This window comes from Leptidea sinapis, chromosome 4 (genome assembly GCF_905404315.1).
Source record: "Leptidea sinapis chromosome 4, ilLepSina1.1, whole genome shotgun sequence".
In the NCBI taxonomy this organism is placed as follows: Eukaryota; Metazoa; Arthropoda; class Insecta; order Lepidoptera; family Pieridae; genus Leptidea; species Leptidea sinapis.
This window is the reverse complement of record NC_066268.1, coordinates 15,233,797-15,257,280: the sequence shown is the minus strand read 5'-3', so window position 1 is coordinate 15,257,280 and position 23,484 is coordinate 15,233,797. Positions and strand designations below refer to the sequence as shown.

General features: G+C 33.5%; 1 protein-coding gene across 1 annotated transcript; it reads right to left on the bottom strand.

Annotated features, from left to right (window-relative positions):
• Positions 1–519: 519 nt before the first annotated feature.
• Positions 520–23,321, bottom strand: LOC126979908 (protein Wnt-1). Its single transcript, XM_050829499.1, has 4 exons — positions 23,149–23,321; positions 12,460–12,722; positions 4,525–4,823; positions 520–3,078 (listed from the first exon to the last, which is right to left on the bottom strand). The coding sequence occupies exons 1-4, from the start codon at positions 23,238–23,240 to the stop codon at positions 2,551–2,553; spliced, it is 1,182 nt and encodes a 393-aa protein (XP_050685456.1). The 5' UTR covers positions 23,241–23,321; the 3' UTR covers positions 520–2,550.
• Between the last annotated feature and the right edge of the window lie 163 nt (positions 23,322–23,484).

The following is a 23,484-nucleotide window of genomic DNA, read 5'->3' as shown; positions in this document are numbered from 1 at the left end:
AATGATCTTGGGCGCTCTACATCCAATGGTCCCCCACTACATTTATCTTCATCTTCCTACCCGTGGTCACACTTGAGACGCTTCAGTACCTAGGGATTATTGGTTTTAAGTTACTAAATCTTTCCGCTAATAAGTTAGTAACATTTCTTGTACCATTGACAAACTTGATCTGTGAGCCACTTTGCTCATAAGTCTGTTGATATCATAAAAACATTTAGGTTTTATTTGCGCGAACAAGATTGTATGACAATATTCGTCGACTATCAGTGTCTAATAAAATGATAACAGTTAAGTACTTAAGAAATGTATGTTCAAGCGAATTTCGACCTACTTGTTTATTATGAAAATGACATTAAATTGGGCCACAATTAATTTTTTTCGATTGTACTGCAACTAAAGTCGTGTCAGTCATGTAACGCTGAGATACTCCTAGCATAGCTGTCAAGTTTTAACTCGTTAAGCGTCTTTTGAAATGAAATCTTCAAATGGTTAGATTAGGACAGAGGTAATAAAAAAAAGTTTCCATGATCAATTTTATATTTTCAGTAACAACTAATCAGTGTCTAATCATAAATAGATATTAATATACAATTGACAGAACAAAGTGTCAACCACAATGCGGTCACTGGACGAAATAATTTCATAATATTTACTATACAAAATAGTTTGAGATTCAGTTAAGTTCAGCTGATTTTTATTGACACAAATCACCAAAACAAGGGAGTTCAACCAACAGTAACTTGTATTACAATCTAAATTAAAAAATAAACATTACTGCTTCATATCTGTGTATGTTATTATTTGGACCATATGATGGACAAAGCTATTAAAAAGGCCATTAATGATAGTTACTCTATTTTAATATGTTACATTGCTTTTGTGATCTGTGTATCGCATACAACTAATATTAACAATTTAAAATACATTCACATAAATAAATTAATAAAATAAGATAAAAATATTTACATGCGTACTATTTCATTTCGGTTTGCGTCTGACAGGAAGCGATGGCACGGATTTAAATGAAGATTTAATTATAATAAAATTTATCACATTTGATTTTGCTTTAAATTTAATATCAGTAGGAAGATAGGCAGTTCAGTCTATCAATGGATCAATCTGTTGCGAAATAAACATTATTTTCAATGTCTAACTTAGTAAATTCGATAATATTGTGTATAAAATAACAACCTAGTCTTCAGCTTGTTGTAAATTCAATAATTCAATAGTCCTAAATTAATTTAATATTTTAATAAATAGCTTAATTTAAAATAGGGAAGTTCTCCTTCCGATATATTACAAAATTCATTTGATATGCTAGCAATACATTTATATCACAATGAAAATACCAATAATGGTTATATTCATTCATTAAGCTTAAGCAAACTGTTGATTGGAAACTTTATAATACCTATAATTTTAAAATATGATGCTAAGTCTATTAGTAGTAATAAAAGTTACAATTTGATTCACTGAGAGGTAGTTTAAAGCTGGGATACAAGTTAAGACATGCTAAAACATTCCGAAACCAACAGTTTGTAGACTAATTAATATTAAAAGCGAATAAAACATGCGTTAATAAATAATGAACAACTTAAAGTAAGGCGAAACTGTTTAAATCTATAACAAGTGTCAACTGACTGAACGTACAAGTTTATCTCCGGGCATCGGGCGATGCACGCACACAATATTATACGTATAATACTGATTATTTAATTCCTTTAATATTTAATTAAAATTCTCGAGAGCTTTTATCTCGTAATGTGGGACACTTTTACGATGGTGCTACTTATTCAGTGATAAGGTTAGCCAGAGACCAACAAGCTGAGCATCCAAGATAGGACTTTATCGAGATCGATTTAAGACGCAAAATGCTCCGACGTCTCTTACAATTAATATAAAATTATAATTACAAGATAATTCTGCTCTCGAGCCTCAAAACGGCTAACGCGACTGTAAACCAGACCCTAAACTCTATAAAATGGAAAATATATAAAATCATGATTGAGTTATTATACACAAAGGTATAAAATAATATTGATATATTTAACTTTCAAACGATATCAAGAAATACCATTCAAAGTAGTCTTACATTAATAATTTTGTGTCTAAACAATTTCAACAGGTTATTTTTATATAATAAACAACGTTTCAAATCGTAAAGAAACCAACAAGAGAAGTTTGTAAGCAAAGAAATAAAAAACAATTAAAACATTCTAGAAAGTTGTTCTAAGCGTTAAGTTCTAAAACTTTACTTATGAGTTTCTTAACGATACTGTTATTAAGATGTTACCAATAGGTTTGTTTAACTGACTAATAAATAATCGCAAAATAGTAACAACGTAGCTATTGTCATTTCACGCTGTTTAATAAATTGAGAGTAATATACACTGGTGTACACAGATATTTACATGAGTCAAATGATATATCCACGCGTGCTCGCGATAAACGATTATATACACGATATCATTTCCTTTAATAATATCAAATGTTTTCTCTTTTGAGTCCATAATGAAGACATTAATGTCACTTGAAAGCGTTTACATTTGCCTATAAACATGTATGCACTACTTTTTCTGTACGACACAATTTACATTTAACTTCACAACACCAGTGGAATGTGCAATTGCACCGTTCGACAACGAATATTGTCTCAGTCCGATAACCGCGACCGCAACACATCAAATCACAGCCGTCCACTCCTATACTCGTGTCATTGCAGGTACGTCCATGCGTGCCTGGGATGCCTAATCTAGGATTCTTCTCGCAGAATCCCGGTGATGATTCCAAGTAGACGAGGTCTTTTACGCCCGGCGATTTATGATCCGGATTGTGCGGCCTTAATTGAAATCTATACCTATCTCTTCGTGGTACGCGTTGTGGTGCAGCGTCGTTCCTTTGCAACGGGGCTTCCAAGTCTGTATTGGACATCATTACCCTTGATGCTCCGTCGAATCTGTCTTTCAGCGTATCGCCAACTGAGCGAAAACTGGGCAGCCTCATCCAACAGGTTTTCACGGTACAGGATCCAGACATGCCGTGACATTTGCATTCTTGCCTCATCTCCGTTTGGACCTGCTGTGTGACAAATTATAACGTTTAATACATGGTCTATAAAACAGGGATACTTTTTGTTTATGATCCATTCGATCAGGTGATCGATGACTTAACGATAGACACTCATCGATCGAATCTGGCCATCGAGCAAATTGTTACAAGTCGTAAAGAGGTGGCCCAGTCCTCACAGCATAAGGGACGGATCATAAATCATTTCGTATCAATATCCATCACTCTAAAGAAATAGATAAATGAAGCAACGATGAAAACAGTGAATGTTCCACTAATTCTTTGCTTAGTTTTTTAAATAAGTCTGTGTCATTTATTTCTTTCACATGTAGATTGTTGGACATTGTCGAAATATGTGTCAAAGAATCGACAGAATGTTTTAAATATTCATCATATGGACTGGACACCCACAATGTTTGTCGTGACTGGAATTAAGCGGATTGGTTTATAATACTTTAGGTGTCTTGAGGCGCCCGACGTCCCTTTTGGATGAGTTTTAGGATGAGATGGATTGTGGGTATGCAAATGTGGGTGTGCTGTGGGAGGGGGATTTCAGACCGCGACGAATGGGTGCCAGTTGTATATCGGCGCGGAATGGGTTGGTCCATCTGTCGCTTATTCTCAAGGGTTATGTCGAGTAGCTAACAATCGACAGTAATGTAAACATGGGGAAGTGATATGTCATCGGCTACTTCATGCCATTGAGTGGAGTAGCGAACAGACATGTGATATTATATTTGATATAATGAGTTTTTATAAGAGAGATTTAACAGGATTCGTGATATGATGAGACATTTTCGTTGAAAATTTTTAAGTATGGAAAAAATGCTAATAACTACACAGGAAAGAAATATAAGCTTCATAGGACATTTGCGTTATTTTAATTAAATCGTTGTATATACTCTAGTAAACTTTGCACTGAACTACCCGCTCACTAATAGCCTGAACACATGGTCGGATTTGGTACTTTGGTTCGGACGCGGTCTGGTATCAGACCGTATTCGATGGTATAATCGCATTATCTATTGCACAAAATTATTATTATCACCGTCCGGACCGTCCGATGTCCGGGCGTACCAAATTCGACCATGTGTTTATGCTTTACACAAATACCCAGCGCGAAGGGTCTGTCTCATTCAACGCCAAAAATTTAAGACCATACTCATATTACCTAAAGAAGCAAATGTTATTTGACGCAATCAATTTATACGCTATACTGTTTTTTTATGGGATTCAGCGACGAATTGAATAAACAGATCGCTTTACTTAAAGCGACGTCATCTCGCCATAAAAATGACATTTAATCTGACTACCTAAGGAGTAGCGTACCACAATACGAATCCGATCGTAGGTATGAAATGCTTCTATTATGTCTACTTGACCTTAAATACGCTTCCCTATTTAAATTTCAAGATTTATTTATTTCTCATGTGCTTATGTAATTCTAATGTTTCTTACCATTCTTCCAGCCTCGTTGTTATGAAGATTCATCTTCTCTCTCAAGGTCTTCCCTCGTTCGCCAGTGTCCACGAACTCCCTGCTGAACTTGAATCCAAAGCCAATGTTATCGCTGCAACCGCCCCACTTCCAGACACGAACGTTGGCCGCTGCAGCCGCCCTTGAGCGGTGTGGTTGCCGGTCTACATGCGAATAGTCACACGTGCAAGATTCTATAGATCCTTCTGCGCATGCGCGGGACACGGCATGTGTCACTCCGGCACTTGTAATTGCGTAAATAAACGCCGTCTCTCGACAACCTGTAGGAAAAAATCAATCAGTTATTTATTTAACTTGCTGCTGCAATTAAAATATATTTCATGATATAACAATTAACGCCACTTTATATCGAAAACAATAATTTATCCGCAGACAGTTTGTAATTGCTAAAAACTTGTAAAAGGTAGCGAGACTTGTTTCTTGTTATTGTTTTTTCAAAGGAATATAAAGTTTATTATAATACAAAGGCATATTTGGTATGCGGTTGATTAAATTCAAACGTTGGAGGGCACAATATTTTAATCAAATTTTATCGTTGGGGTTCGGACGGAAAAATCTCGCAACGTACTTATTGGCATGACGGATATTTTTATTATTAATACAGATATTTATTTGCTATATAATAATGAAAAATAAGTCTTTTTTTGTTATATTTTAGCGTTCATAGGTGAAATTTTTGACCCTTAGAAAAAACGCAATAGAGACATTTTCTTTTTAATAAATGACCTTTTTTATGAGAAAATGTCACATGTGTTCAGTAAAAAAGCATGTGCATTTACTTAGCACCGATGTGTGACTGCTAAGTAAATTAAGAAAAAAATTGTTTTCTGTTTTAAGTTACATAACACAAAAACACAAATCATTTAAATGTCTCGTAAACGTCATCTTAAACTATAAATCGAGCTCCAATAATAATGCAATCGATGCAAGAATCATTCATCTCTATCGACTCCATAAATCGATATTCTCCCGTATCGAATACTATAAATAATTAATGGCCCCGCATTAGAATCAAATACTCATAAAATACAATTAAAAGAGAGAGGGCATAATATCGTCGATCGAAAATAAAAGAAATGAGTCTTACCTACCTGAAGGATTATAAATTTAAGAATTACATGCGGTGCAAGCATCGAGATCTTTACATCTATATAAACACAAAACATCGATACTATCTCGCTGTTAATAAACACGGCTCTTTATTGAATTGTATAGGTTAAATGAATGTAAGATTTGCATAAGTTATTCAAGTGCCATCAACGGCTATTGACAAGTTTTGGGATACCAAATTAAGAATAAAAATTGGCCAATCTTTATGATTAAATCGATTATTTAATCGATTCATTCATCGGGTTCGTTATTTTACAGCCGCAGTTAATTTTCACTTTTATAAGATTTCAACGCGATGAAACTTTTAATGACAATAAACAATATGTTTTTTATGATGCAGACGTTTTGTTTTTACTATATTAACGCTTAAACGATTTAACGATTTAATCATATTCAGTACTTTAATTAGTATTGCAATAGATGTTACCAATGTAAACAAAATAATTAGGGATGGGCCAAGCAGATTGACCGAAGACTACTATGATAAGACCCTTATTACTTGATGTTTATAAGGATATTAATATGTTTATAAGGAGTGACTGGTAATTTTATATGAATAAATTTTGATAGTGAGAATCAAACATATTTGACCTTAGCTTGTGGTGATGATTTTAATCTTAATTTAACATGCGTTTAACCACTTATATAATTCAAGATAAGCGACCATCCAGTGAACGTAATTTTTTACGTTAAAGGTAATCACAAAAATATAAAAAGAACATTTTAAAACTATTATTCGGTGATATAATGAACTTGTAAACAATATAAAACCCATATGAAATCTATAAAACACGAAATAAAACAACTTATAAACATATTGTCAGGTTTAAATAATTTTGGAGCGAAGGCCTCGTTGAACGTCATCAATAAGCAAATGAAATCATTTTTTTATTGACTTGTCATCGTGAATCTATAAATTACAATGAATCTCAGCGAACAGCCGAGAGGGTTCTTGGTTTTTGTGCTCCATTTGGGACCTTACAGAACTGTACTTTATTTAGCAATTACTTGAGACGCTGGAATTGGAATTTTAATGTCAATTTCACCATCATTCAATGTTGGCAGGACATTAATTCGGATGCGAATCAAGATTACGCTGTCATTAACTGCGTAGAGACTATTAAGATTAACAAAAAGTAAACATTATAATATACTCTATGTATTGAAGAACTAACCATGTTCTATAAAACAGTTATTCGTGTTGTATTAAACCTAATAAATAACCCTTCATGGCAACTTTGAAATCAAATCGTTTTTATTTGCGTTTTATTTCGTATCCATCTAATGACGAATGTTGTTATACTGTTATTGTAGTATTTTTTTTAAATAAGAGGGAGCAAACGAGCAATAGGCTCATGGTATAGGGAGTGGTGAGGTACCCACTAATGGTGTCAAGAGATGCCTTTAAAGTAAGCTTATAAGAATAACAATAAAAGAAAAAAAGTTAATATAAAAGAACAATAATAATAATAAAATATTACTGAAACTATCAACGAATAACCTAAGAAATATTTTAAGAAAGAGTCATAATGTAATTAATGATCCGTTCGTTCACAAATTTTACTCACAAGTGAGTTGTGTGTCATTATATCGAATGGTTCGAGTATTAATTGAACACAATTGTGTTTAAGAGCGATATAAACTCACGGACGTTGCGGTATGAGTCAGTGTCGGAGGTCTGGCGACGGGGTGCCGTCCCAGGTGCCTCAAGCCACGTGCTGTGAATGAATACACATCTTCACTCCACTCCACACATCTGGCGAAGACATCTGTTCACCCGCCGTGATTTTTATTCGCTACTTTTACTTAATCTATAATTTAATATAACGGCATGATTAACATACAAGTTACAGGCAACCGGATTTCTTAATTGGTCAAATCTCGTGGAGTGATTCACGGAGATAAACTTAAACTTGATGTAATAGAAGGCGAATTGTTATTAATAATACTATAAATAATTCTATAATTTATTTCGCTCGAGACCGCGACCATCGATTTCTCATAACAAAAGCCGATTGTCGCATTTTGCAAATAAATCGCGACGTAGAAAAATTATGACAGATGTAAGAAGGCTTTGCCGGAGAGGCCATATTTGTCACGGTATTAAATTATATGTAAATGCCATCTATGGTCCTAATTAACTGCACAAACAGGCCTAATCTGACATAAGCTGTTTGTAAACTGTTTATATTAAAACTTTAAATATCTATTATTATTCATTATACTGTTGTAGACTTTTAAATTCTAATTTATCCTATATTACAAAATAACAGCGTTATTTTTAATGCAGAAGTTATTATGTCAGTTGTATTATTTTGTCCAACTTATTGCGCCTCATCCGATTAACTTTTAAAGCGTTAAATGTTTTATTAAACTCAAAAACTCGTTAATGCAACAGCAGATGAAAAGTTCCGTAAAATAAAAGTTAATCGCCGTTGACATGCAAACACCTGGACACAGAATGGACTATAAAATAATTCGGAATTAACGCACTAATTAAATATTCCTGGACGCATTAAGTCATCGGTGTGAAGTGTTTTGGAAAGATTAATTGGAAAGATTGACTTATGACGGTTTCGCGCGTCGCTTCTTGTAGCTTATTATTTATAGCGGTCGCATTATTCAAATTTGATGAGCTGTAATTACTCAAAACAATCATAAATCACCTCCTGAGCTATTAATACGAAGATTTGCCGATCGAGACACCTCTGGCAATGAATTCGTTCATCTGTTTTGTTTTTTCTATATCATCATTGTTTATTTCATTATTAGCGACTAATAATTATGTCTTCAATATAACTTCAAAACAATCAATCTCATTTAAGCTGACATTTACATGAACAATGACTGAAGCTACTTTTAGAAGTCTTGAATGAAGTAATAAAAGTCAATAATTCATTTTCGTTATGCTATCTAAGGGTGATAATTTAGTATTGAACGGCCCCACCGGAGGCATCTCGACGACAAAAGTTCGTAGGCCATATATCACTCATTGTGAGTGGCACAATGCACTTGAGCTACTACAGGCTACCAGTAACACTTCTGAGCCCATTCAGACGACGAACAAAGGCATTTGTTTTCAAACTGTTGAAGAAACACCGAGAATAATTATTTGATTTGAAACATATTTATGACAGCTCATTAAGTCTTAATAGTTTGGTACAATCGAATAAATTGAAATTGGTAAGGAAGGTACGACTTAATTTACGTCATCCATACATTTATCAATCGACCGCAATATCAAAAAAAATACAAAACGGCAAAACCCTAAATGCTTATCTAATTGAGCATTAAATATTTCGTCGAGAGATTTTGTATCTTTTATTTTGGGCTTTATACGTTGATTCCGCCCACGGCAATTGTATCTTAGAGGTGCACGGATCCAAATAATCAAGTATGGCGAACATTTATTAGAATCTTACTGGGTTTATCTTCAATCAATACATAGGTGTAAACATGTAGCTTCCGTTCACCTATTACGATTACAGTTGAGTCGCTAAACCACCCAGCATGAGGCCTCGCCGCGGGATCTCGGACCGATATATTTCTCTATTCTGTCAACAATGACCCGTCGCATAAAACCTTTGCTATTGTACCGTTGTCATCATTTGTGTTAATGCTATCCTTGAGGTTGACACCACAATGAAATGAGAATGTCGCGTCAAGTCATCAATGGCGTGTCGACATGTATATTAGTAATCATTGCTGTTCCTTCTGGGGGTTCTTTGTATTTCCGAACAGTAATTATAGCAGGAAGACCCTATTCAGAATGCTGGACCTCGATGGACATAACAAATTCAGTGACACATTTACGATGTTTTAATGAGAACCGTTGGGAGGAGTTCCCACTGCGATCGGTTCTTCATTTATGATTTTCTCGAATGAACATAATTGCAACGCATTCAAAAGTTTATCGCTGGATATTTGCAAGCAGCCGTTATGTGCGCGAGCGTGATCGGCCGCCTTGGCTGCCCTTTATAAAGCAATATACTCTAAATACACACGCATATAACATAAATTTTGTATCGGCTTTTGCTCTCTTTATAGAATTAAATTATCATGACGGTGGTCCGACTGTTTCTTTATCTGCTATTAATTTATAAAAATCATACTCGCATTAATACTTATCATTCATAAACATTTGTTTTAACTCGGTCAATATTTAAGTGCTCTAGGCGATTCAATTTGTGATTGGCAGAGATGTAATAAATTTATTCAACCGTTTGGGCTAATAAAAAAAGACTAGCTAACCGAGTAATTGCTGGTCTTGAATTAATGAATTTTATCATTTTAATTGGTTCTGTCTTACAAATTTACATTACTCTACTTACATAAGTAATCGTTTTGGGTCCGAAATTATTCTTTATGATTTACATTCATATGTTAACAGGTCTTTATTTGCCTCCAGCGATCATTTCGTCTTGTTTTTTCTATTGGAACGATAGAATATTAATGTTGTGTAAATATTGCTGTTTGTACGTAATATTCTCTTAATTATTATATTCGATCTGTTTTGATATTAAACCAATACTTGAGCTTTGTTTATCATGTAACTTTATTCTTACTAGGTTTATTATAAATATCACAGGAAGTCTTGCGTCTGGGTTATTTTATACAGAATATAATCAGGGACTTCGTGATTAATAATTTGCGATTAATTTGGTGCATTATTAAGGTATAACATCGTAATTGAATCAATTTAAAAGCTTTTAACTTTATGATAACACAGATGCAATGTCTCTCCCGTTTAAAGTGCTCACCGTGTGAGTTAATAGAAACATCATTTAAACAAAATGTTTGTGCATTTCATTAACAGGAACCAAAGAAGTTCAATAACCTGAGCCTGGTTTTCTTGCATCCAGATATCGTTCCGAAATGAGATCGAATTAGACACAGATACAAAATCGAAAGCTCTTAATTCTTACGATAACTCGTAATGCTTCGGATAAACTTCGATCTAAGTCTGGTTATTAATTTGTTTCTATATTACATGATCTATTTCTAAAACACGTTCATTCAACTCACATTTGTTTTGGTTTCAAATATTTGACATGATTAACAATAAGATCGAGACAGATTTCATTTACAATACTAGCTTTTTTTTGCTATTGGCAAATAATACTTGTTGGAGGGACCAGATGTTCGCAAGCTCATAATAAGGCATATCGCGTACAAAGCATCGAAATTGGACACCGAAGATAGGGCAGTCCTGATGCGAACTACAAATTTACTTTTGCTATTATCAAACACGGCAATGGGCCCAATATAGTTCGTATTACGATGCATTAAGGTATTCACTGCATCAGTGCAGCTTAAAACTGTTGGCTTGTTAACATTTTAATTTTCGTAAGTGCACCTTTTATGAATTTAATCTCGCCTTTTTATTATAACATACCCATTACAACATTATCCATATAAAATATCATACTTGTGACTTTCTCTTGTAATTTATAAATAAATAATATTTTGGATGAATACCATTCCTTTTATGCAGTTGATTTCTACTGCAATTACTTTGATATCTATATTATTATTGAATTATCTGTTATTATTAAAATCTGGTGTTCCGAGTTATATTTTAATAACTTAAATGTAATTTAATAATTAAAAGCTATGTTGATGACATTAACGATCTATCTCATCTTTACGAGACTTATCGGAAGGCATTCGAATGAATTCGTTAACGTTCAAAATAAAAAGATATCGACAAACGGGATTTCGAACGTCACTCGGTCCCATGTAATTGATCTGGGAGGTTTTATCTTGATGTTCCCTTTATAATATGCCCCCGATCGCTACCCCCGCACTGAGTCCAGATAACATCTTTAAAAAGGGTTGCCAACTAAAGATATCACTTAATTTGTAGCCTCTCTTTGTTAGTGGGATTACAGTCAGGACAGCATTTTGTATACAATTTTTTAAACACTAATTCTGCATTCAAAAGAGAATTGATGAAGTTTTTTAAGAGATTACTTCACTTAAACGTCTCAATACCTCATAATCTGTTCCTTTAGTGTCTTGATACTTAAGACTTTTCCTTTTTTAAGCGTTTTGTTGTTTTTTCTTGTGAGAACGAAATTAAGACGAAGATCGCGTGTTATATTCACTATTTAAGTATATTTCTTGTTTTGTTTAATATTTGCGAGGGATAATCGGGGTCTGGCCATTACCTTGTCAGTTTTTATCATAATTTATTCTTAATTAAGTCCATATTATAACAACGTTTTATGTTTATTAGGATAATGTGCACTGCAGTAGGTAGGTAAGTCAACAATGTGTGCATGTTATTAATAATGTTTGTCTCACTGACTGTTTTTTGTAATAGCATTACATGATTTATATACAGATATATTTAGGCAAATGAAAGTATTACAGATCTTATGTAGATTATTGAGATTTTTAATGGGAGTAAGTACATTATAAAGAATACCTTATTTTGATGATGAGGTTTTAATTGAATTTAAATTATGTATCTAGGTCTTAAATATTGTCTGATTTCTAAGGGAAATCCATTCGGTTGGTGATCGATTCAATATGAGTAGGTGTAAAAAATTGCATCGTCCACCTTTTTTTAATTATTTCAATGTTCGACATTCCAAGCTATCAAGAAGCGGCTAACCATGAAAAATAAGTAGACTTCTTTATATTGGACATTTAATTTTAGCTTAAATTAAAACTAAATACTATTAAGATTGCCACAAGAACGATATTAACGCTGAGAAATTACGCGGCCACTCGTTATTTATAACGAAACTATATTTATCTAGAATATAGATGGATAGGTACCTCTGTCAACAATTTTCCCGAATAAATTCTTTCCTCGTAAGAAATTTCTCGTGGAACAGTTCCATCTTCTATGCTTGAACTGGTGCTGGCATTCGTTAACTGCCATGCTAGCTCCCTTGGCCACAGCTGCCAGTACTCCTGGGTTCTCTCGTGCCAGTCGCCGCTGCTTCCGCCTCAATGTCGCGTGAACTGCTGGATCCATGTACAGTACTCCTGGTGACAGCGGTGAGAGTGTGTTTGGTTCACCAGCTTTAGCTATACCCCTGTAAAAAAAGATACTATATTTAACAATTCTTAACTTTAAAATTACTGAGGGTAAAATGATAACTGAAGGGACACTGCATATTTTTTTACGTCTAGGTGTCTGTCAGGGCAACGAATAGCTAAAATTATTAAAAGTATTCTAAAATTGCCGTTAGGACTATTAAAATTTATGGAATTTGGCGTTATTCTAATAAAATCCATAATAATTTAAATGTAATGAACAAATATTCATATACATATTTAAATTGAACTTTTAGTGATTGACGTTGAAAAGCAATTTATTGATTTTATGTCAATAAAGATTAAAAAATATATATTTCCTAAATAAAAAAAACAACAAAAAATATGTATTATATATTCGTTGGTAAATGGTAATTATATCATATTATAATATTCAATCTATCAAACAAATTTTAATTATTTTATTTAAGTAAATATTATCTCACTCCATACCTACCTATTCATCTAACTACACAAAACCTAACCTTAAAAGACACGATCTTGTAAAAAATATCCAGTTGCAAGAGTCTGCTGTGGTAGCAAAAGCTCGTAAAACAATGCAAAAACGACACCTCTCAGGAAAAAACTTGCGGAGAGGACAATACAAACAATTGAAAACGCCACTTAAGGCAATGAGTGCATCTCGAAATGAAATGCTCATTTGGTTAGGTAAGGACAACAAACAGTCCAGGGCCGAACTGTCAATCCGCAGACGTTTAGATAAATATTTGCTCCACGCATTAATTCTCAAGGGCCCAGCGGGCAAACAAGCGCGGGACAGGACGATCTACATCTACTGCCTTCGGCTGCGGCTCAATGCCTATACACACAACAACTGCGAAACAGCACTTCCAAATACCCCTCGTACAATTCTCGCAATCCACTCTCATCTATTCGACGTACTTTGCTGAACCCGCAATGGATTGCGCCCTGATGACACATAGATTTATACAACCATACAACTAATACAGGTTGTTCTCACAAAAACTCAGTCCTCTCACGGTACGCTGTAAATCGTATTACTTCTCTATTTATCTTTCTTTGTAGTCGAGTGTAACGTCAATATAAGCATTAGTAGACTTTACCCATTTCCTCCGAGAATATGTGACCGGGTTATGCTTTTGTTTTTTAAAGCTATAATGCTACGAGAAAGTCCGTTAAGTACAAAATGAGATAAGATACTCATACAAATGATTTAAGTTTTCTTTAGTGTTAATTCCGCCAACATTTGTTTTTAAAACAATTCGACACGTGTTTCGCCTCTACACGAGGCATCCTCAGGACGTGTTGTCTCGCCAAAATCAGTCAGACAAAGAAAACTTTAATCATTTGTATAATTATGGATTTCCGCAAAGTAACGCCTAATTCAATAAATTTTCATAAGATACTCACTCAAAGTGATTCGAAGATGACTACCACGTACTAGGATTCCTAATATGACCAAATATCGATGCATATTTGGTCATTTTATGAATGATGCACCGAAAAGGAAGTCTGAGAGTCGAGTAAGCAAGGTGACATTATCATGCAGTTTTTAATATTTTGAAAGGTTAAATTTTTCAAATGGACAAAGACATAAAGCACGTTCCTCCAACATGAACGTTTGTGTGAGCTAAAACAAAGCGAAGGATTCATATTTATCCATCCGTGCGTCCAGTCCCCTGCACACTTGTCACATTGGTAGGAAATCAAATAAAGGAGACGAAATTGTCGAGAAAAAAATATGAATGCCTTTCACGAACAAACGTTATGTTTGCCCAGCGATAAAGGGTGTGTGAATGTGTCAAAATAACAAATATTTTCTTTGGCCGGACCTGTTTCGAGTAATTAAAGTTTCTCTTTGGTTTATGATACATTTACGTTTAGAATTCATTACAACTTTCCGTTTAGATAATATACAAATTGGATTATTTAACTGGTTTATCAGTGGTAGCAACATTTAGAACTGTTGGCAAATGAATGACATATACAATTTGATAGGTTTTAATTAATGTTTTCAACTTTATTGTTTATGGATGAGCGTCGCCGATCTTAAAAGGCGTCGACTAAACGTACATTTGAATTCAAATATAGAAAACACAATCGAGACGTTCAAATTTCAAACAGCGGTACTGTAAACTTTTTTTATTTAAATTTTAGATCATTAGGCCCAATTTGTTAAGATATTGGAATGGTGAAGATATATTGGCCGCAGACCAGCTTGCTGGGCCGACAAGGTAATAAAATACTAAAGTTTTCTTTTCTTAGCATACCTGTAGTAGGTTGCTTGATTTTAGCAACTGGGGGAGAGATATAATTGTCAATCACTCGTTACTCACGGTTTAGAATGCATTGAGGACAGACGCGTGATGCATGTTGGGCATCACTTATTGATAACTAACGTAGACTACAAAAAATAATGTAGAATAGTTTGTACTTATCAATAAAAACGCAGAACGGTCATGAGAGATGAGTGCACGCGCTGATGATTTATAGTACGGCGGGTAGGGACTAGGTATTTGACTAAATATAACTGAATAAAATAAACAACAGTTGTTGATTTTTTTTTAGAAGAAAAGGTATTGAATAGAGCAAATTCTTCTAGTTTCCAAACGTGCTCCATTATAATACAGTGATGCTCAGGATTCTTGACTGAACATAACATATTAAGTTTTATTAAAAAAATAATAATTTTCATTTGTAGCCGTTTGAAAATAAAACAAATGTTTTGACTTGTCAAAAGTAAATAGTGTTCAAATTCCCGTGTGCGTATGATAAAAACAATCAACAAATTTGCGATTCAATGCACGCAAACTAAATACACATAAGGATTTTATGATTTAATTTGTTGCCTTACGAGGTGTCAAAATATCGAGACAAAGCCACCAGCGTTCAAAGGTCTCGGAACTTGTAATATTTCTCAACATTCACAAACAAAATTTGAAGTAAAGTGTATCAAAGTTGAGTGGTCAAGTCTTATCTGGTATCTTCACACTTATAATGATGTTCATAGTAATTTAACTTGGTGTACTTGAATTCCATATTTCCTTTCCATATTCCTCTGAAGCCAATGTTTTTGCATCGGTTTTTTTATTTCTGAAATTTTAATATTATAAAAGATTTTCGTTTTGTTACGGTTATTTATTTCAATTACAGGCCAATTCAGGGTGTTTAGAAATTTTGGTGAGGTTGTTTTGGTTAGAAATTTTAATAATAAATAATTTTTTTTGGATCCATGTAACTTCATGGTAAAATATATACATTAGTACAATTGGACATTATTCCAGAAAAACGTTCCAAACCACAAACATGTCGAAATTGAGTTAAGAACATAAAACTGGTCACGTGGTCTTGTCAATCTATTTTTGCCCAGTTATAATGACATTCAGATGAAAATAATTTCATCAATTGTATTTTAACCATTTTTATATCTTCAGGGATGTTAAGGTGAGTAAGAGAAAAAGACTAAAGTGGAGTTTAAGAAGATATAGTAAGTACTTAATTAAGTTATAATGAAGGAAACACTTTATTACACTATTTAGAAAATTCATTTCAAATAAATATAGATAAAATTAAGAAAATCCTGAGCATTTTTTGTAAAAGATAAAATTACATTACATTAAATAAAGTATTATTTATTGACACTCTTATATCAATTATTTACACTTACCCTTTTTTCAATTATTTTATATATACTTTTTAACTTAAGAACTCGTGTAAGACATGTTTGAGAATTTTCGTTGCATCGCTTCACATAGATTATTTCTTGTTTCTATAACTATTTCCAAAGTGGTTGTAAAAGGTAAAATGTACAACTTTTGATATTCATAAGTGTTATTTCTCTGACCTAAATGAATGAAGATGTTTTTTTTAAATCAATTTAGATTCATTAAATAGGTAGGTGAGGTCAAGTTAACCAAATACATACATACACATGTATGGACTCCATTGTCGGATCGGGGATGTACTGATCTGAAAGCGCTTGTGGTGGCTGGTCAATCTTATCATAGGGAACTATTATTTGTATGTTGGTTATATAACATTTTATGTTATAAGATATATTTCTTTTGATTTATTCATTAAATTCTTTAAAAATGCCCGCATACTTTTCTGTTTCATAAAATACCTTTACATTTTTACAGCGGATTCAAATTCAAATATTTTTATTCGAAATAGGATTTAAAACCAGTTATTGAACGTCAAAAACTATGACTTCTTCTTCAAAAAAATAACTTCATGCATTTATTGAACTTGCTACCTATTTTCATGATTTATTTACTTTTTTTAAATTCACAAAATTAAGTTCTGTAAATATTGGTTTAAAACAGTGGACATGAGTTTTTTGCCACTTCTTCTCATCAAGGCTCAACTTTTCTGAGTGATAAATGGTAAAACACGCATCTTTGACATTTATTAGTGTTGGTTTGAACTTGATTTTGAAAAGAGCCCAGGGTAAGTCTTCCAAGAATAAGAGAGCTTGTATGAATTGTTGATTGAGTTGCGGAGAAGAAACGCATGGGATACATAGCAAGACGTGGCAAATTATTATAGAAATCTTAATAATAATATAATAATGATGTGTGACGGTCCTCCACAGTGCGGTTTTCAAGGAGCTTTCTCCCTCGTACTACAATACTGTGGAATGAGCTTCGTTGTGCGGTGTTTCCGGGACGATACGACAGGGGTACCTTCAAAAAAAGCGCGTACACCTTCCTTAAAGGCCGGCAGCGCTCTTGTGATTCCTCTGGTGTTGCAAGGGAATGTGGGCGGCGGTGATCACTTAACACCAGATGTCCGGTACGCCCGTTTGTCCTCCTATTCCATAAAAAAAAAATAAGAAATATAGCTGCTCTAAACATGTTGCATCGTTGGTGACTTATAGACCACCAACGAGTTAGTAGTGATTTAGTATTAATTGGAACGGCGGACTTGGAATAACGCGTACATATGGTGTACTACAGTAACTATATCTTACTATGCAAGACCGACCAAGGCAGACCATGGATTTTCAAGTTTCAACATCTGATGTAAAATTTTGTTTACAAAAAAACGAAATACTGACATTATCGGTTCAATAAGGCAGTTATTTTAAAATCTATGAATGCAGTTTAAAGTGTTTTTGAATTAAAGACTTTTTTCTGTAAAATGTTACATCTGCAATATTTAAGGTACTTTTTTTTAATGAAATTAAGGGACGAGACGATCAGGAAGATAAGCCGATGGTAACTGATACACCCTGCCCATTACAATGCAGTGCCGCTCAAGATTATAGAAAAACCCAAAAATTCTGAGCGGCACAACAACTGCGCTCGTCACCTTGGGACATAAGATGTCAAGTCTTAATTGCCCAGTAATTTAACTAGCTACGGCGCCCTTCATACCGAAACATGGTAATGCTTACACATTACTGCAACACGGCAGAAAAAGGCGCCGTTGTGGTACCCATCATCTAGCCGGCATCCGGTGCAAAGGAGCCTCCCACTTTCCCTCCATGTGACGCCCTGTATAGATGTATAGAATACAGTTGTCCTGCATTAGTACTCACGATATTTCTACAACTTTCATATTAAGATTTCTATGCGAATAACAGATCAGTAAATTTGGTTCTCATGCAGCGGTTTCATGATTTTCCGATGGGGAATTCATTCCCTCTACCCCTACTCTCGCCATGTCAAAGAAAGCAGTTATCATGAAACTGAAATTGTTTTTTTTTTATTTATATCCCACTTATAGGCACTTATATCAAGTCGAATAATCAGTTAGATACATAATAATTATTTCAATACCAATTATTCAGTTTTACATAGTAAATAATAAAATAGTAATTGTCTGTTCTGGATGTCCGTGTGTCTGTGTTTATAGATCGGTGTATGTGGCAGGGAAATCGGTAGAAAATGTTATGGTACTGGAATATAATATCATTTTATTAACTATCTATCGGCCGTTCCCAATATACTATCTACAGATAGAGATTAATTACTACCTTCTACTGTCAGTAATTAGCTCTCAATAATCTGAAGCTGTCCCAATATACCCGATAAATCATTCTTATCGCCTTATATTGGGACGCGTGAATTGCAATTTCTATACAAACTTCTATCGCTGGTAAGTTATACGTCCTCCCACTGACGTTATCTGTACACGCTGTCTGTACGGATAACGTGACTTACCGTCGATAAGTTTATTGGGACAGAAAAGTCAACGATAGTTACGATTTTTATCTCAAGTAGGCCACAACCGGAGATATTAGGAACGGCCGTAAGTAAGGAATACACTGCGGATTGTCTCAATTAATATACCTAAGCGTTCAGCGTCGCTTAATTATTATTAAAAAAAAAATATATATATAACTTTGTATCTTTTTGTATCTATCTATACAATTTATTACAGCATTTTTTACCGCACCTTAGAATATTGTGGAAAATGGTTAAAAATATAATTTTGGATTTTACAAACTTTTTATTCTTTCTAGCACTTTTATAAATAAAACTTTATAACAGAAGTTTGTTTGTGTAGTGAGAGACACGCGCTACTGTTTGTAATGAGATACAGGGATAATGTTGATAGTGAGAGATAAGAATTTACAATAGAATTGAAATTAATAGACGGTTCATGTTCAAATTTATATACTGTCATTAAATAATATAAAATTTTGTTTGTTAAACGCTTAGATTAAGGATTGTTTGCCGCTGTAAGAACAACACCAGTGTTGTGTTAAGCATTACTATATATGTATATAGAATCCTGTGTGGCACTGCATTGTAATGGCCAAGGCATATCAGTCACCATCAACTAAACGTCCTGCTCGTCCCGTCCCTTATTTTCCTTTAAAAAAAAGCTTTTTTTCCTACTTTATAGCGTCCACACGGGTGACATCGCGGACTACAACTAGTATATTATATAGTTACAGTCATGCTACGAGTATGAGTATGAACTATAAAGTAAGTGATCTTAAGACCGACGGAAAGTGACGGATGATGTATAAAAGCCGTCGGACGGTTATATCTTCAACATTTTCATGGTAAAACCTATCAATTATTCTATAATATAAACCATAGGCTTAGAACATATTAGCGTATAGACGACCTGACATAATGTATTTGTCAATTTGTAGGTACATTAGCTAGAGGTCTACTAAGGAGATAATGCGTGGCTGACTGATTCAAATACAATATATTCGCTTTCCTTTTCTACCTTACTGTATCTCCGTTAGACATGTTCATCTCTTTCGCAAGATTTGATTATTTATACACCAGTATACTGTCTTTCAAATAAACATATCAATGATTAACAATTGTTTATCGGCCGTTCCCAATATACTATCTACAGATAGAGATAAATTAGTACCTTCTACTGTCAGTAATTAGCTGTCAATAATCTGAAGCTGTCCCAATATACCCGATAAATCATTCTTATCGCCTTATATTGGGACTCGTGAATTGCAATTTCCATACAAACTTCTATCGTTTGTAAGCTATACGTCGTCCCATTGACAGGTAGCGTGTACGGATAAGGTGAGTTACCGTCGATAAATTTATTGGGACAGAAAAGTCAACGATAGTTAGGATTTTTATCTCAAGTAAGAGATAGACTGAATATTAGGAACGGCCGTATGTCAAAATCGTTTCTTACTTCGTTGAAAAAATTAAACAAATAAAGTTAACCAATTTGCAGTAAGTAAAAATGATTTTAAAATAAAATACCTTTAATGTTATTTTACGTTATAACTTTTAAATCAATTTCAACAAAGATACTCTTTTATTCGATAGTAATTAATACATAATAAAGTGTAATTGTTAGTCTTAATTTTGCGCAACTATAGTGATAATAAAATAATCATTAATTTTATGTAAAACGTTAAAGTCGGTGATCAATTTGGTTTTATGGCGTTGTTAACTTTATTAATCGTAAATAGAGGGTTTTAATGCCCTGTACCTTTTAATATTTTGCACTTGTTTTGCTTTAGTAACAGGATATGATGTAATTAATGTTAGATAACGTCTATATTTACCTATAGGATAGACCAGGAGCTTCCGTAAAAGCCGTCGGCATGTTTATATGATAAGTTACACAAACTGTGTTATTAATAAATCCAATGAAAACTTACTCCAAGTTTAAAATTATTTCTCCCTGTCATGTAACTCTATAGTAATAATAATATAAAGAAAGAAGGTATTAAACTTGGAGTAACTTTACACTGCGTTTAAAGACAGATGACACTTATTGCGATTCAGCTTTCGAGTTATTTATAATTAAACAAATAATTCCCCTTAAGAGTCAAATCAAGATTTATACAATACATTGTCTGCGGTTGATTGACATTAATTTGTTTAACTTACCTTCCTAGTATTTTTGTGTTTTTTATTATAATTTGTAAAACTATGAAGCTGTTAATGATGATTTAAGAATCGCAATAAGTTTAGTGCCACTTCTTCTCAATAAAGTTCTTCTCTTTCCGCAGTAGTGGTAAATGGTAAAATGTATAACTTTCAAAATTCATAAGTGATACATTACCTTGACCTAAATGAATTAAGTGATTTTAATTTGATTTATATGTTGGCCTAAAAGGCACATTTTCTCGAATATTATACACACATTGCCTAGCCCCAAACTTAACATAGCCTTTAGACTGGATGTTAGACAACTATATATTTATTAGAATTGAAATAATATATATACATAAAAACATCCAAGACACGAAAAAAAATATTCTTTTTCATCATACAAATATTTTAATTAGGTAACCGGATTCAAACCCGGTAGATAAAAGCAGGGTATGTAGTATATTTACTAGCTGACCCGACAAACGTGGTATAGCCATATTAAATTTATAAAAAATCGGGTATAAGAAATAGCTCACCGATTCTCAGACCTAACTACATATAAAATTTCATTAAAATCGGTCAAACTGTTTCGGAGGAGTATATAGCAACTGATAACGTGACACGTGAATTTATTAAATATTTAAGATTATATGACATAGCTACGAATAGCTATTTTTTATTTAAATAACAATTATGTAATAGAATTAGGTATATAAACTTGACTCGTAGAAAGAAAGAATTAAACATTATCTACTTATTTTTATATATATATATTTGTGTGCCCGTAAAATAAATGTTTAATCTATAAAAAAAAGTAACTTTAGTGCGATCATTGGAAATTCAATACAGTGATAACTTTGATGTTTTAACATTATACGTGCGAATAAACCAATCATAAGCAAAATGTCTATTTATTAACATTTTGCATATTCTTGATTTATTCTCTGGTATAACTATATACCAAGTTTATTTTTAAGGCCGACATTGTTACTTTAAGGTATTTAGGATTAAATATCAGATAAAACACGGGTTTTAAAAACGGGTCCCTTAAAAAATATATTTTATTAGATTAAATATTAAGTATTATGCTTTTGTGATGCGTTGTAGCTCTATGGCTTGGATTGGGCAACTGCGTATAAGGAGACAGTGATAGTCAATCTAAATAAAACTAAGGCGCATGCGTCCATCAAACTACAGACGAACTGTCAGTCTGGATGTCATATACTTAATACTTTCACTTACTGTGTCATTAAGATAAAATAACAGTTTGGTAGACTGAATAGTAACAAATACATATATAACTAATTGTACGATTTATAAAAAAAAATTGTAAGTAAGCTAACTGGATTATGAAAGAGGCGTATTTTATTTTAATGTTATATGATTCAACTATGTCATAGCAACGTCATTACTATGCCCTTTCAAAATAAAATATCATATAACTATAGTTATAGAATAGCATTCACTTGATGGTAGGTGATGTGATCGTTGCAACAGCTTTGAGGCGATAGAGTGATTCACAAATTCAATAACACTAATAACGACCTCAATTTGTATGACTCCCACTTGAAGTTAAAAAAATAGTTATATTATCAATCAAAAGCCCCATTACATATTACATAACCTTAAATAACGACATGTTTGAACATGTTCAATTTATCGAGCATTAAATAAAACCTTAAGCGGTATCGACTTCATTAAAGACACGAGTCTTATATACTAATAACAAAACTGTGTAATTGTCTGTTAAGTAAACAAGACATTCTATTATGTAAAGTTATCAGTAACACTTATTTCTTATAATTATCTAGTAAGTAAGTGACACATTATGATCTTACTTCAAACTTTAAATCATAATAATACAATCTATTGTAACCTTTAGTCATTCATTGCGCCACATTAAGATTAGGTACTTAAAGTCATTTAAAACGAGGCACTGACATTATTGTGACCCGTCACTTAATTCAAGAGATCTTTATTAATTTATTCAAACACGCGTTTTATTTATAATTTACGCCAATCATTAAATACTATTAAGATATTTTGTAAATAAAAAAGCTTGGTCAATGTTTGACAGTGACATCTGCACGTCAAAGTTGCAGACGGGGTTGCCAGTACTCACCACCACATACTGCCGCGGCCTCTCCTGGGCTTGTTGCCAGCTGCTTCGCACCTCAAACACAGAAACAGCACAATAATGCACAGACACTTCATTCTGCGATGGGCGGACCCGTGGTTTTACATGAGCGCGCTAGATCGTAACACGGCACGGTCTGCGAAGCGACTACTCTCGATCGCTCGTCTCGAGTCCCAAGGCGGAGTCGTAGAGGTGGGAGGTTTTACCTGCCTCTGTGCCCCAACGCCCGATATCTCACACTTTTTTATTTACGTTTGGGTCATTGGGTTATGCAATTCGGTTAGATAATACGATTGGATTATGACGAGCCTTTTGTTTGCA

Bases quoted from the DNA above. Each gene is read 5' to 3' on its own strand.
- LOC126979908 (XM_050829499.1), bottom strand. From the start codon at position 23,240: ATGAAGTGTCTGTGCATTATTGTGCTGTTTCTGTGTTTGAGGTGCGAA. The intron at 12,723-23,148 runs GTGAGTACTGGC...CTTTTTTTACAG, and splicing joins GGCCGCGGCAGTATGTGGTG to GGGTATAGCTAAAGCTGGTG. The intron at 4,824-12,459 runs GTACCTATCCAT...TTTTTCCTACAG, and splicing joins CGGGAAAATTGTTGACAGAG to GTTGTCGAGAGACGGCGTTT.